Source organism: Ranitomeya imitator, chromosome 8, assembly GCF_032444005.1.
Source record: "Ranitomeya imitator isolate aRanImi1 chromosome 8, aRanImi1.pri, whole genome shotgun sequence".
In the NCBI taxonomy this organism is placed as follows: domain Eukaryota; kingdom Metazoa; phylum Chordata; class Amphibia; order Anura; family Dendrobatidae; genus Ranitomeya; species Ranitomeya imitator.
Genome location: NC_091289.1, coordinates 138,119,264 through 138,135,093, shown reverse-complemented (window position 1 = coordinate 138,135,093; position 15,830 = coordinate 138,119,264). Strand labels below are relative to the sequence as shown.

The 15,830-nt window shown below is 42.9% G+C and overlaps 1 protein-coding gene across 2 annotated transcripts in view; it reads left to right on the top strand.

Moving 5' to 3' along the window:
- LOC138647989 (putative ferric-chelate reductase 1) overlaps nucleotides 1-15,830 on the top strand; it is a 95,814-nt gene that overhangs the window by 67,581 nt on the left and 12,403 nt on the right. For both annotated transcript variants that reach the window (XM_069737423.1, XM_069737422.1), the window contains exons 8-10: nucleotides 4,513-4,675; nucleotides 8,018-8,134; nucleotides 14,967-15,079. In XM_069737423.1, the coding sequence (XP_069593524.1) occupies nucleotides 4,513-4,675; nucleotides 8,018-8,134; nucleotides 14,967-15,079 (393 nt within the window). The remainder of the gene's footprint in view (nucleotides 1-4,512; nucleotides 4,676-8,017; nucleotides 8,135-14,966; nucleotides 15,080-15,830) is intronic.

Here is a 15,830-nt window from a genome sequence, read left to right as displayed (position 1 = left end):
ACCACCCAAATGACTGACATCTTTTGAGAAACGGGAAGGTCAGAAATGAAATCCATCGAAATATGTGTCCAAGGCCTCTTTGGGACCGGCAAGGGCAAAAGCAACCCACTGGCACGAGAACAGGAGGGCTTAGCCCTAGCACAAATCCCACAGGACTGCACAAAAGTACGTACATCCCGTGACAGAGATGGCCACCAGAAGGATCTAGCCACTAACTCTCTGGTACCAAAGATTCCAGGATGACCAGCCAACACCGAACAATGAAGTTCAGAGATAAGTTTATTAGTCCACCTATCAGGGACGAACAGTTTCTCCGCTGGACAACGATCAGGTTTATTCGCCTGAAATTTTTGCAGCACCCGCCGCAAATCAGGGGAGATGGCAGACACAATGACTCCTTCCTTGAGGATACCCGCTGGCTCAGATAAACCCGGAGAGTCGTGCACAAAACTCCTAGACAGAGCATCCGCCTTCACATTTTTAGAGCCCGGAAGGTACGAAATCACAAAGTCGAAGCGGGCAAAAAATAACGACCAACGGGCCTGTCTAGGATTCAAGCGCTTGGCAGACTCGAGATAAGTCAAGTTCTTATGATCAGTCAATACCACCACGCGATGCTTAGCTCCTTCAAGCCAATGACGCCACTCCTCGAATGCCCACTTCATGGCCAGCAACTCTCGGTTGCCCACATCATAATTACGCTCAGCGGGCGAAAACTTCCTGGAAAAGAAAGCACATGGTTTCATCACTGAGCAATCAGAACCTCTCTGTGACAAAACCGCCCCTGCTCCAATCTCAGAAGCATCAACCTCGACCTGGAACGGAAGAGAAACATCTGGCTGACACAACACAGGGGCAGAACAAAAACGACGCTTCAACTCCTGAAAAGCTTCCACAGCAGCAGAAGACCAATTGACCAAATCAGCACCCTTCTTGGTCAAATCGGTCAATGGTTTGGCAATGCTAGAAAAATTACAGATGAAGCGACGATAAAAATTAGCAAAGCCCAGGAACTTTTGCAGACTTTTCAGAGATGTCGGCTGAATCCAATCCTGGATGGCTTGGACCTTAACTGGATCCATCTCGATAGTAGAAGGGGAAAAGATGAATCCCAAAAATGAAACTTTCTGCACACCGAAGAGACACTTTGATCCCTTCACAAACAAAGAGTTAGCACGCAGGACCTGAAAAACCATTCTGACCTGCTTCACATGAGACTCCCAATCATCTGAGAAGATCAAAATGTCATCCAAGTAAACAATCAGGAATTTATCCAGGTACTCACGGAAGATGTCATGCATAAAGGATTGAAACACTGATGGAGCATTGGCAAGTCCGAACGGCATCACTAGATACTCAAAATGACCCTCGGGCGTATTGAATGCAGTTTTCCATTCATCTCCTTGCCTGATTCTCACCAGATTATACGCACCACGAAGATCTATCTTAGTGAACCAACTAGCCCCCTTAATCCGAGCAAACAAGTCAGATAACAATGGCAAGGGATACTGAAATTTAACAGTGATCTTATTAAGAAGGCGGTAATCAATACACGGTCTCAGCGAACCATCCTTCTTAGCTACAAAGAAGAACCCTGCTCCCAGTGGTGATGACGATGGGCGAATATGTCCCTTCTCTAGGGATTCCTTCACATAACTGCGCATAGCGGCGTGTTCGGGCACGGATAAATTAAATAATCGACCTTTAGGGAATTTACTACCAGGAATCAAATTGATAGCACAATCACAATCCCTATGCGGAGGTAGGGCATCGGACTTGGGCTCTTCAAATACATCCTGATAATCAGACAAGAACTCTGGGACCTCAGAAGGGGTGGATGACGAAATCGACAAAAATGGAACATCACCATGTACCCCCTGACAACCCCAGCTGGATACCGACATGGAATTCCAATCCAATACTGGATTATGGGTTTGTAGCCATGGCAACCCCAACACGACCACATCATGCAGATTATGCAACACCAGAAAGCGAATAACTTCCTGATGTGCAGGAGCCATGCACATGGTCAGCTGGGCCCAGTACTGAGGTTTATTCTTGGCCAAAGGTGTAGCATCAATTCCTCTCAATGGAATAGGACACCGCAAAGGCTCCAAGAAAAACCCACAACGTTTAGCATAATCCAAATCCATCAGATTTAGGGCAGCGCCTGAATCCACAAACGCCATGACAGAAAACGACGACAAAGAGCATATCAAGGTAATGGACAGAAGGAATTTGGACTGTACAGTACCAATGACGGCAGACCTAGCGGACCGCTTAGTGCGCTTAGGACAATCAGAAATAGCATGAGTGGAATCACCACAGTAGAAACATAGCCCATTCAGACGTCTGTATTCCTGCCGTTCCACTCTGGTCATAGTCCTATCGCACTGCATAGGCTCAGGTTTAACCTCAGGCAATACCGCCAAATGGTGCACAGATTTACGCTCGCGCAAGCGTCTACCGATCTGAATGGCTAAAGACAAAGACTCATTCAAACCAGCAGGCATAGGAAATCCCACCATGACATCCTTAAGAGCCTCAGAGAGACCCTTTCTGAACAAAGCTGCCAGCGCAGATTCATTCCACTGAGTGAGTACTGACCATTTCCTAAATTTCTGACAATATACTTCTATATCATCCTGACCCTGGCACAAAGCCAGCAAATTTTTCTCAGCCTGATCCACTGAATTAGGCTCATCGTACAGTAATCCGAGTGCCAGGAAAAACGCATCGACACTACTCAATGCAGGGTCTCCTGGCGCAAGAGAAAATGCCCAGTCTTGAGGGTCGCCGCGCAAAAAAGAAATAATAATCAAAACCTGTTGAATAGGATTACCAGAAGAATGAGGTTTCAAGGCCAGAAATAGCTTACAATTATTTTTGAAACTTGGAAACTTAGTTCTATCTCCAAAAAACAAATCAGGAATAGGAATTCTTGGTTCTAACATAGATTTCTGATCAATAGTATCTTGAATCTTTTGTACATTTATAACGAGATTATCCATTGAAGAGCACAGACCCTGAAAATCCATGTCCACACCTGTGTCCAGAAACACCCAAATGTCTAGGGGAAAAAAAAAAAAAAAAGTGAACACAGAGCAGAGAAGAAAAAAAAAAAATGATGTCAGAACTTTTTCTTTCCCTCTATTGAGAATCATTAGTTGGCTCCTAGTACTGTTATGTCTGCTAATGAAAGGTGTAATGAAGGCAATCCAGAGACACAGTGTGCCTAGCGATCAGAGCGCACACAGTGATCTGACAAATACCCAAAAACAAAAGAACGAGCTCTGAGACGTGGAAACTCTGTAGACTGCACACCTGATCCTATCCTAAACACAACTAAAAGTGGCTGTGGATTGCGCCTAACCACTACCTATGCAACTCGGCACAGCCTAAGAAACTAGCTAGCCTGAAGATAGAAAAATAGGCCTGACTTGCCCCCAGAGAAATACCCCAAAGGAAAAGGCAGCCCCCCACATATAATGACTGTGAGTAAGATGAAAAGACAAAACGTAGGGATGAAATAGATTCAGCAAAGTGGGGCCCGATATTCTTAGACAGAGCGAGGACAGTAAAGCGAACTTTGCAGTCTACAAAAAACCCTAAAGCAAAACCCACGCAAAGGGGGCAAAAAAAGACCCACCGTGCCGGACTAACGGCACGGCGGTACACCCTTTGCGTCTCAGAGCTTCCAGCAAAACAAAAAACAAGCTGGACAGAAAAAAGGCAACAAAATAGCAAAAAAGCACTTAGCTATACAGAGCAGCAGGTCACAGGAACAATCAGGAGAAGCTCAGATCCAACACTGGAACATTGACTAGGAGCAAGGATAGCAGCATCAGGTGGAGTTAAGTAACGAAGCAGCTAATGAGCTCACCAGAACACCTGAGGGAGGAAGCTCAGAAGCTGCAGTACCACTTGTGACCACAGGAGTGAATTCAGCCACAGAATTCACAACAGGTTTCATGTCTACTTTTCATACAGAGGAAACTCCAATCGTCAAAGAGTAACCTTCTCTAATAAAGTGGCCACTCAATGAATGTATGATGTAATATCAATGTCACCCATATGACTGCCTATCATTGTCTCACTCGATCTAATCTTCTCCATATGGCACATTTGTCTTCTTATCCATATTATTTCTAAGTACTGTATATACAGTTGGATCCTCAGTATGGTTGATTAAGACTAGAATAGATCCTGCAGCTCAGCTCTATCTATGAGCGAGCCGCTGCCAGACATCTGATGGCAGTGAGAACAGATGTGCAGCCCGAAAAATGACATGCCGGATCCTTATCTTTCCTGACAATCTTTTGTTTGGGGCACCTATATGCATTAGACTGTCTGCTGAACCTGTCGATATCTGCGGCTTTGGCCAACATTAGTCTAAGTATGGTGGCTTTTAGCCAAAATAATTGTCTGCATCTGTGGTCCTCAATGATTTATCTCAGATTTCTTTGCATATTGCATGCAGCTTACTAAGGTTTTCTTTATCCTATTTGACAGAGTAATGTAGATGTCAGGATTTCCTCATACATCAACGGTGTGATACAATGTTCTTTCACTTCAAAAAATCAAATTTCAACACAACTTCCCATCTACCAATCCCGATCCAGTAATGGTTCTGATTTGTACTACATCTTTATGGCTTATGGATCCTCTGTTAATGGTGAGTAAAGTCTAGGTGACAGTATATACTAGTTTCTTATGTACAACAGGTTTATCTGTATAGAAGGGGAATTCATAATTCAAGGAGCTACAATGGTAAGTTAAAAAATAGAAGTTTATTTTGTTATCAGGTATACAAGGAGTAATGTGAAGACCGATGGCCGTCATGTGATATTCAAGTCCTTGTTAATACTTTGTTATTGGAAATGTGCCAGTCTTTGCATTTGTTGCCCATCCACTACAGAATCCAATATAAATTAATCATTCTTGCCCACAAAACTCTCCACAGTTCTGCACCACCTATATCTCACCCCCCATCTCTGTCTACCAGCCTACCTACCTCTCTGTTCCGCTAATGTCCTAAAACTAACATCTTCTATAACCCAAACGTCCCACTCTCATCTCCAGGTCTTCTCTCGTGCTGCACCAGTTTTCTGAAATACACTAAAGCAGACAATCTGGTTTATTGGATAGCTGTGGGCAAGGTATTCATCTCTTACACCCCAGCACGTTATATGAATGTGGGGGTCCTGACTGGGTGTGTGGACTTATGCTGTGGGGGCGATACACCCTTGCATGCCCTATGTAACAAATGGCTTGGGTTGGCCTGAACCAGGTGTTTGACAGTTTAATGAGGGAGACCACAATCAAAAATAAACTTTTTGCTCAACGATAACTGGGGAGGGATTTCATACAGGACATAGCGGACATATATGTTGATGAATATTTCCGTTTACAATACAGAGCATTTGCCACACGCGGTATCAATTCTTTCTTCTTTTCTGTCTAATCCTTAATCTTCAATGTTCCTTTACACTTCATGACGCTTCAATACTACAGTCCAGTTTGTAAAAGCCTATTCTACGTCTTTTTCCATTTTAAGGGAGCTACTTTTCCAGTATGGCCTGTACATAGCTTCTCTGTCTCTGAGGTTCTTCAACTTCTGCCAGGGGCACTCTTTGTCTTACATACTCTATCCCGCTTAGGCCCATGACCTTTGTGAGTTAGAACTCTGGGCCATAATGCTAGGCATCCTGTCCCCAGACCCAGCTCTGTACGATCACTGTTCTTTCGATTACTTCACTCTTTCTCTTCACTAGGATCTTGCCATCCACTGTCTCCTCTCTCATTAGGGACACCCACGTCATGTGGCACTGCTCACACTAGACTTTAGGTCGGCTTTCTACGCTTACTGGGCCCTTTCCGATGGTGTGACAGGAACTCTCTCTTGTCTCTTCAACTTGACCCCTCCCACTCTGGGTTAATCCCAACCATTAACTCTAACTGCCCCTGTTAACTACCTGTTGCTGGGCATAACACAACACCAGCACCATAACGCATTTGACAGTTCACATTGCACATCAAAATACTTTTGCAACAATACACATTTTCTTCAAGGGGGAATGTGGGAAATATATCCATCTCCTTACAAATTCCCTGCTGTCGTTTCTTCCGCTTCCCCTTTCCGTCGACTTCTTTAGGCAGTAACTGTCACTTGATCCTTCAGTGAGCTGAAAACCTGTAGACAGATTTAAGCAATAAATTCGGAGAAGTTTCTTATGTGGGGAAATAAGCAATTTTCTATAAGATATATTACAAAGTTTCTTATCTTCATATACCTTAATTGGAAAGCTCTGCCCACAAAATGGTGGTCAGTGACAGCAGACTGAAACTTTTTCTTCTTAAAATGCATTTCTGAAGGATCCCCACAGCCTCTCCTCCCATGAGCACCTGCGCTGACTGCACAGGCTGCCCAGTGTTGTTAAATAAAGCCACAGGCTCTGACTGCAGTAATGACAAGCAGATGCCCCAGGTAGAGGAAGTCAGGAGATTGGAGAAGCCTTAAGGTACCTTCACACTAAACGATATCGCTAGCGATCCGTGACGTTGCAGTGTCCTGGCTAGCGATATTGTTCAGTTTGACATGCAGCAGCGATCAGGATCCTGCTGTGATGTCGTTGGTCGGGGCTAGAAGGCCAGAACTTTATTTGGTCGCTGGATCTCCCGCTGACATCGCTGAATCGGCGTGTGTGACACCGATTCAGCGATGTCTTCGCTGGTAACCAGGGTAAACATCGGGTTACTAAGCGCAGGGCCGTGCTTAGTAACCCGATGTTTACCCTGGATACCATCCTAAAAGCAAAAAAAACAAACGCTTCATACTTACCTACCGCTGTCTGTCCTCCGGCGCTCTGCTTTCCTGCACTCACTGTGAGCACAGCGGCCGGAAAGCAGAGCACAGCGGTGACGTCACCGCTCTGCTTTGCGGCCGCTGTGCTCACAGCCAGTACAGAGAAGCACAGCGCCGGGGACAGACAGCGGAAGGTAAGTATGAAGCGTTTGTTTTTTTTACTTTTAGGATGGTATCCAGGGTAAACATTGGGTTACTAAGCGCGGCCCTGCGCTTAGTAACCCGATGTTTACCCTGGTTACCGGCATCGTTGGTCGCTGGAGAGCTGTCTGTGTGACAGCTCTCCAGCGACCAAACAGCGACCCTGCAGTGATCCGGATCGTTGTCTGGATTGCTGCAGCGTTGTTTAGTGTGAAGGTACCTTTAGCTGTGCCCCCACTGAGCGTCTTAATGGCCTGTATTGGACTACACAGCAGGGCTTTGTGTGCTCTGCACTTGCTGTCTATTGTATCCAAAGCCATTGGAAGTGGGAGACCAACTGTGGGTTTCCGCAGAGTGGCCCACCAGGAATCTGCACAATTCCCTACACTGTGGGTGGCAGAAGCAATGCTCGGGTTTAGAAAGCAATGTAGGGGACACAAGTCTACACCAGAGATAGAGATGCATCTTCTTCATTCTCAGAATCATTAGTGGACACAAAGGTTGGATCAGAGAGTGATGACAAAGTTTAGCAATATGGCATCACTTTATAAGATGGGAGTAGCCTATTATAATGTTTTTGCCTGTACCTTTAAGCATTTAATAGCTATATAGAATTTTGTTAACTACATAAGTACTTAGAGGAGGGTGTGCCTGGAACTTAATATTTTTCCCTATACAGAGTGCCATCTCTTTGAATGCAATGTCACAGCACCCTAAAAGTTTGGTCACCCATTGTTTGACCTCTTCGGCTCTTGCATCTGAACCCCCCCACCCCCACCCAGTAGATCAGGATTCGGGCTTATGCACCAACAGGGCCATAGACTAGAATAACGCTCTGCCATGCATCATTTTTAGGAGTGTATTCCTACTTAGTCTATGCATATGCCCGAATCCTGTTTTGTGGGGGGATTCGGATGCAAGCCCTGATGGGGCCAACATACTGGTGCCTGAATGCAATGTGACAGAACCCTTCTTCAGTAAAACTTGTTTTACCTGTTCTCTATTCTCCAGGACAGATCAGATTTCATGGACCAGGTGTATTCCTGAGTGACACCAAAGTTGACCTCTCAGCAACTTCCAATGTGACTCACAGAGAAAAAAGCGCACACATAATGGTAAAGACACATGGTAAGTATGAAAACAGTGCTTCCATCATTCTGAGAAAAACATGTTAAACTACTGTATTTGTAGAAGCTACAGCTGCACCCGGTCTGTAATATCTGACCGCACTGTTACATAAGAAGGGCACACTGCTGATCCCAGTGATTGGCTCCAGAAGTCCAGTGTATAGACGGGATGTCATTGCTGCAACTAGATAAACAAAAATTGAAGGGCTAGATCGTGTCTGGTAAAAGTTGTTCTTTTTCCAATAACGTTTTGTTAGGAGGGTGTGCTGATCGCAGGTGTTTCCACCACTGATATCCCCAGTCCCAAAAAGGTTGACATGAGCATTAGATGATGTCCACTGAAATCAATGGTCCAACAGTGTAATGCACAGAACATGCTAGATCACCACAGAGAGGAATATGGCTCTTCACCTCCAAGAAGAAGCATTCTCTATTAACTTAGCTCTAAGGCTTTGTTTCCACAATGAGTATATGGTAAGTTTTTTTGCACTGTGCATTTTCGAAAAAATTCAAGTAACTTATTTTATAAAAGTGGTGCAGAAATTCTGCAACATCAAAAGCTCACCAAAAACTCGGGAAAGTAGCCTGACGGGGAACCTGTCACGTTATTTTTTTCAACTTAACTGTCCCCAGTGTGTTATTAGTGATGCAACGTGCATCACTAACATGTTCTTTTCAATCAAAGTGGAACTGTACTCATTTCCAAAAATCACTTTGTATCAATATATAGTACCTTCACTTTCAGTCATAGGGATGGCGCTTCATTCTCTTTCAGTCATGGGCTCGTCATTTTGTCGACGTCTATGCACCTTGATGTTCCAGGGTGTGCCAACGTCACGAGAATCTGCGCTAAAATCCCACGCATGCGCAGCAAAGAGGGGCTCCCTGCGCCATGAATCTGGGTGTATGTGCTCAGCTTCATTATATTCATATAAGAAAAGAAAGATATAGAAAAACCACAATAGAAATGCATAGTACAAAATGTTATTGAAAATAAGAAGAAATAATTAAAAAATGACAAAAACAGTCAGCCAATAATTGGCATCAACAAAACAGCCAAGGTAAAGTATGAGAAATAATAAATATATATATTCTGGTTGTTACAAGATAATCCAATCAAAGAGGTCACCATAATCAATCAATAATAAATGTATATGTATAATGAAAATTAGAATGCCACTGCAATGATCAAAAAATAAATTCAACATCTAAATTCAGGAATGTGATGAAACATATAGAGTAATTTGCTCAATAAATAAGCTAGAAAGGTCAAGGCATAAAATCGATGAGAATTAAACACGGGAATATATAAATAGTCAGCAAAAATAATGTTCACCAGAGCACAGATTGTGGTGCCAGCGATCTGATACATGCTACTGCGCCGCCGGCGCCATCTTTGTGGAGGCAATTTTTTTCCCTCTAGCAAAATGGCGCCAGCACCTGTGCAGTAGCATCTATCATGTACCAAGTTATGCTGCTGTGCAAGCACGGCCGGTGCCATTTTGAGGAAGAATTGTTTTTGTTTGTTTCAAAAGAAATTTATATGACCATATAAAATAAAAATATGGATATTATAGATCCAATCATGCTACAGCGCTGGCGGCACCTGCATTATGAATGTATTTTTTTTCCAAAACAATAAGATATACATTATGTAAAATAGGGGGAAGGTCATTGAGGGATCACTGAGGGGTTAGTGACCTGTTATAAGCCATACAGATGAATATGTAAGCAGAGCACCACATAAAGACCCCACAGAACGCACTGAAGCATGTGAATCTCATTACCTGAAAACTACAAATAAAGATTAAAGGGACTCTGTCACCTGAATTTGGCGGGACTGGTTTTGGGTCATATGGGCGGAGTTTTCAGGTGTTTGATTCACCCTTTCCTTACCCGCTGGCTGCATGCTGGCTGCAATATTGGATTGAAGTTCATTCTCTGTCCTCCATAGTACACGCCTGCGCAAAGCAAGATTGCCTTGTGCAGGCGTGTACTATGGAGGACAGAGAATGAACTTCAATCCAATATTGCAGCTAGCATGCAGCCAGCAGGTAAGGAAAGGGTGAATCAAACACCTGAAAACTCCGCCCATATGACCCAAAACCAGTCCCGCCAAATTCAGGTGACAGGTTCCCTTTAAATAACCACAAGACAGATTTGATCAACCAAGGTAACATTTTAATCTGTATAACGTCGTCAACCTGACCCTGTCTGTATGTTACACAAAGGGTGTGATCAAGAAATAACAAAATGATCCCCACGATGGTACTATATAAAATATCAATTTATTAAATATTTATTAATAACAATAAAAAACATGTGAGTTACTACATAAAGGGAAAGGTGCAAATCCTCAACAAAAGAGGGACTATTAGCCTGAGTTAGGCACAACAATACCAGGCCAGACAAACTAGCTGAACAATAAACCGCATAATGTCACTAGATGTTAGCGGGAGGACAAACTAATGAGATCCAACGTGTCCTAGCTCTATCGGACTCACAGGGAGTCTCCATATAGGTGCCAATAGGTGGTTAGTACCCCCAATAGGGAGATGCATAAAGTTATGCCATAGTTTTCACCCCCTATCACATGCAGCAAAACATGGCGGTATGATAAAAAGGTATATTACCTATAGCTGGACCTGTTGTGTGCTCCTCGGCGTCCCTCTGCCCCGACGCGCGTTTCGCAGTAGCTTCTTCAACCTGACCCTGTCTGTATGTTAGTCAACACAATGCTGCTGACAGGTTCCCTTTAAAGTCATGACCTAGATGAAATCTAACAGTAATTAGGATGCAATACTGCCACATAGTGAAAAATATCACCTGGTTTAACTAATGGCCTATAAAAAAGGTGTCTCATTACCAAGGTGCCACACAAGAAACAACTACTGATGGGTAACACCAGTGAGCTGTTTCAAGACCATCGCAACCTTATTGTTACAAAATATACTGATGACATTGGTTATAGAAGAATATCTAAACTACTAAAGTTCCAGTGAGCATTGTTGGTGCCATAATCCGAAAAAGAAAAGAACAGCATTTCACCATCAACCGGCCATGACGAGGTGTTCCCCAAAAGATTTCAAACAGAGGGGTGAAAGGAATTATCAGAAGAGTTGTCCAAGAGCCAATAACCACCGGTGGAGAGCTACTGAAAGAAAATAATAAGTAAACATCCATGGCCTGTATGCATGTTCGCCACACAAGACTCCACTGCTGATCAAAAAGCATGTTCAAGCGTACTAAAAATTTGCACAATAACATTTAGATAAGCCTGTGAAATCCTGGGAGAATATATTCTGGTCAGATGAGAACAAAATCAAACTCTTTGGATGCCATATTACACACTATGTTTGGAGGCCAAAAGGCACCGCTTATCAGTCCAAAAACACCATGCCAACAGTGAAGTTTGAATGTGGGAACATCCTGGTGTGAGGCTGTTTTTCAGCATATGGTACTAACAGATTTCATGTGTTTGAAGGAAGGATTAATGGACAAAAGTACTGAGGCATTCTTGATAAAAATCTGCTGCCATCTACCAGGATGAACATTTCAGCAAGGCAATTATCCCATACACACAGCTAAGGAATCTCAATTGGATTCAGAGAAATAAAATAAAGCTGCTAGAATGGCCCAGCCAGTCACCTGACTTGAATACAATAGAAAATTCATGAAAGGAACAAAAAGCTCAGATTTCATAGAATGAGCACACAGGACCCTCAGGATTAAAGAGTGTTTGTGTGGAACACTGGGCCAAAATTGCACCTGAGCAATGCATGCGACTAGTTTCTCCATACAGGAGGTGTCTTGAAGCCGTCATCACCAACAAAGGCTTTTGTACTAAGTATTAATTAAATTTCAGTAAGTGTTCAATACTTTTCCCATGTGTCATTTCTCATTGTTATATATAATAAAACTTAATTTATCGACATCTATGGTTTGATTACTTTGCCTGTGTGAATTGGATGGGTTGCTACCAATATCTGAGAATTTCATGTCAATAGCACCTTTAAAAATATATTTACTTAGAGAATTGGTGATGTGTTAAATACTTACTTCATCCACGGTCTTTCTCCAGCTACAGTACAACACATACTGCTGAGGTAACCCAGCTGCCTGCTATTAGTCTTGTAAGACCTGGACTGGAGCACGAGAACGACATTTCTCACCCGGGCTCTTTTGGTCGCACCCAAATCCTGGACCCAAAATCCAGTCAAAATAAAAATCATCACAGTAACCTATTGTTACTGGTGCACTTTCTCCCAGGACTTGCATCACCGAGGTCATCCACCTTGGTGACATATGACTGCCATCCAGGACCTTACCTCCTATTTTCTTACAAAACGTATTTATGTTTGAGTGTGTATATAAATTTTTTTAATTTATTTTTTTAAAGGTTTTTATTTTCAATTGAGGAACTGTAGACATTACCTGCGGGGGTGACTCTGGAAGTAGCGCAAGAAGAAGAAAAAAGACAAGCAGTTATATAGACTAGTTAGGGAAGGATAGAGAATTTTTAATTCAAATATATAGATTAGATTATTGAATTAAATAGCTAGGGATTTAGTATGAAAATTACTTTTGTATTTCGGATTACCCTTTAAAGGCGAGTGCTGCACATAAGAGGCCACTTTTTTCCCCCTGATATGGCACAGAGGGTAAGGGGATGATGATATGTGGGCTGGGGGGGTCTGTGTGCTAGGACTTCTCTTTAATCCTTGTCTGGCCATGGCCAGCCCCCTTTTAAAAAAAAGATGCCCGCTCTCCATCAACTTGAAGCATCAAGCTATACAGTAGGGACCACCACTACAAATATATACATTTTATTATGTCAACCAAAGAACACAACACAATTAAAATCACTTAAAACCTAACTTGATAATGGGTTCCAAAATGGAAACCACCCCCCTGGACATGAATGTGATAGGAAATGATGTTAGATGAATACATTGCAGTAAGTGGTAAACTGGAACAACAAATCAGGAAATGTATCCGTCACATACATAAACACATAGAGAAAATAATATCCAAAATAATGTGTAACAAAAAATCCTCAAACCATAATACACCTAACAAAATACCACTACTGCATTGATCATATATGAATATAATAGTATGGTACAGCTCGCAGCATGATTAAGAATATAAAAAATATTTGACATAATATGCAAATAGAATATTGCTGCTAATTAACACCTGAATCTTTACATGACAGAAAAATGACTTGTAAAAAGATTAATGGATGATAATTTAGCTGAATAAGCCCAGATCATGAGGTCGATAGTCCCTGGGAATGTGAAAAGAATATTTATTGTTGGCCAAATCACTCACCAAAATCCTATACCCAATCTCGATCACATATACTGTATATATGTTGGTATGGCACAAATAGCGGTAAGGTTAGGAATGGACAAAGTATCTTATATAATAGATGAACCACATAACGCTGCAAATTACCACCTGGATCATTGCATGACAAAGGCGTGACCCGTAGAGAGATTTAATGAATGATGGTTTACCTCAGTGTACCCGATTGAAAAGGGGACAGATAGTCTCTACAAAAATCCCATACGAGTATAGATGTTATTTATGGGCGACAACATCCACCCAGATCACATGCGCGGTGTGGTTAAAGAAGGATAAATTGCCTTACATAATAGATAACCCACATGACACTGCTAATTACCACCTAGATCATTACATGACAAAAATGTGACCCATAGGGAGATTAATGAATTACGATTTACCCAGGAGTGCCCAAAACAGAAGGGACAATAGTCCCTAAAAGAGTCACCTACAAATAAAGATGTTATTTGTGGGCGACATTCATCCACCCAGAACACATATACAATCTGTCTCAAGGGGCTACTGTGGGCAAAACCCCCCAACAGGTAACAAATACACTCTGTCCCAAGGGACTACCAGGCTCTGTACATGAAAAGGAAAATTTAGCGATGCAGGTGGGCCGGGACACCGCACAATAGTGCCGTGTCCGGGAATGCTGGAATTAACACAACCCAGAGAGCATGACCATGATACCTATCACCCAGAGGTCCAGGGAACATGTAGCTCAACGCGTATCGCCACCGGAGTGGCTTTGTCAGGAGCGAGTGCCGCAATGTCCGGCTGACTACTTTATATACACAAATATCACCTACCCAATGAGCAGAATCCATATCAGCTGTGGGGAAACGGCAAGATATGATGGCGGAAGGTACCGTACCAGCATTCTAGGCGCCGGAAGTGAGGTAGACGGGCAGGGTTTTCCTAAAGGGAGTACCAAGATGTCCACAAGGATGGTAAATGCGCATGCGCAAACATCGTGCATAGCAATGAGCACAAGAAAACCACAAAGGGAAATTACAGAGGAGTGCCAAAATGGCCGAAATTAGTCTTATTGCGCACGCGCTGATTCAATGCTCCACCCCTCAAAAGAAGGATTACTAGTAGAGATACCTGAATAATTAAATTTTTTAGTTCAGTGATCGCTCTCCATCAACTGTATCACATGCATCAGCCTTTGCAGGGAAAATATAGCATTACTAGTTGTTAGTTTGAATACAGAGTGGTTTTCTCAATGTGCCACATGGACATCATAGTAGCATTTTCACTCTTTGAGACCTCGTCTATATGTTTTAAAGTGTTAAGACTAGTTATCCCCTATCCATATGAGGACTTACTGATCACTGGAGGTCGGCCAAGTACAGCACTCGGCTTTTCCTGCAGATCCACAGATGCTTCAATTCATAGGTGAACTTTGGTGCCAGAGAATTATACATAAAAGAGAACAAGACTTAATTATGTGATATTTATTCCTTTCACTTCTGCAGGGGCCCTTATGCTTATTGCTTGGATGACTACAGGAAGTTTAGGGGCGATTATTGCTCGATATTTTAAAACTGCTGCAAAGACTCCTATTTTGGGAAAAGCCCTTTGGTTCCAGGTAATCAGAAGCCACAAAAAGAATTTACTATTTGATTTTTTGTAAAGTTCTTCGGTACTACATAATTATATACAGCAGCTGACGTAAGATAATTATTTATTTTTTAAAGCACATTTAATTCCAGGATGCTGTACCTGTGAAATAGTGGTTACAGACACATATATAAGAGACTGTCAGACCGGTACAGAGAGTGAAAGGGCTCTGTTCTCACAAGAAACAATATCCCAGGGAAGGGTTTCAGCAGTTGTGGTAGTAGTGAGCTGGCAGTGACGAGGGCGTAACGATCTCAAATGCAGAGGTTGCGAACACAATCGGGTCTGTGCGGAAAGGGAGCTCGCAGACACCAATTTCACCTGGATGAGTGTCCTCGGCTGCATATAGACATGAAATATATAGTGGCACAGAGAACCGCCGGCTCCCTGCGCTTCCATATATGCCACCAACCAATCAGAGGCCCGCAGTGGAAGTTGGCTGTTGGTTGATGAACCAGCTCCAGAAGAGGCCGCCACTTGGCGTGGGAGCTTGGGAAGTTGAGTAAATTAATTTTGTTTCTTTTTAAAACGTGAAGAAGAATGGAATGGGGCCCAGGATGGGGGATATTATACCAGCATGGGGGACATTATCCCAGAATGTGGGACATTATACCAGGATGAAGGACATTCCACCAGCATGGGAGATATTGCACCAGCATGGGGAACATTACACCAAATTGGAGGACATTAGGCCAGGAAGGTACCTGGGAAGGAAATGT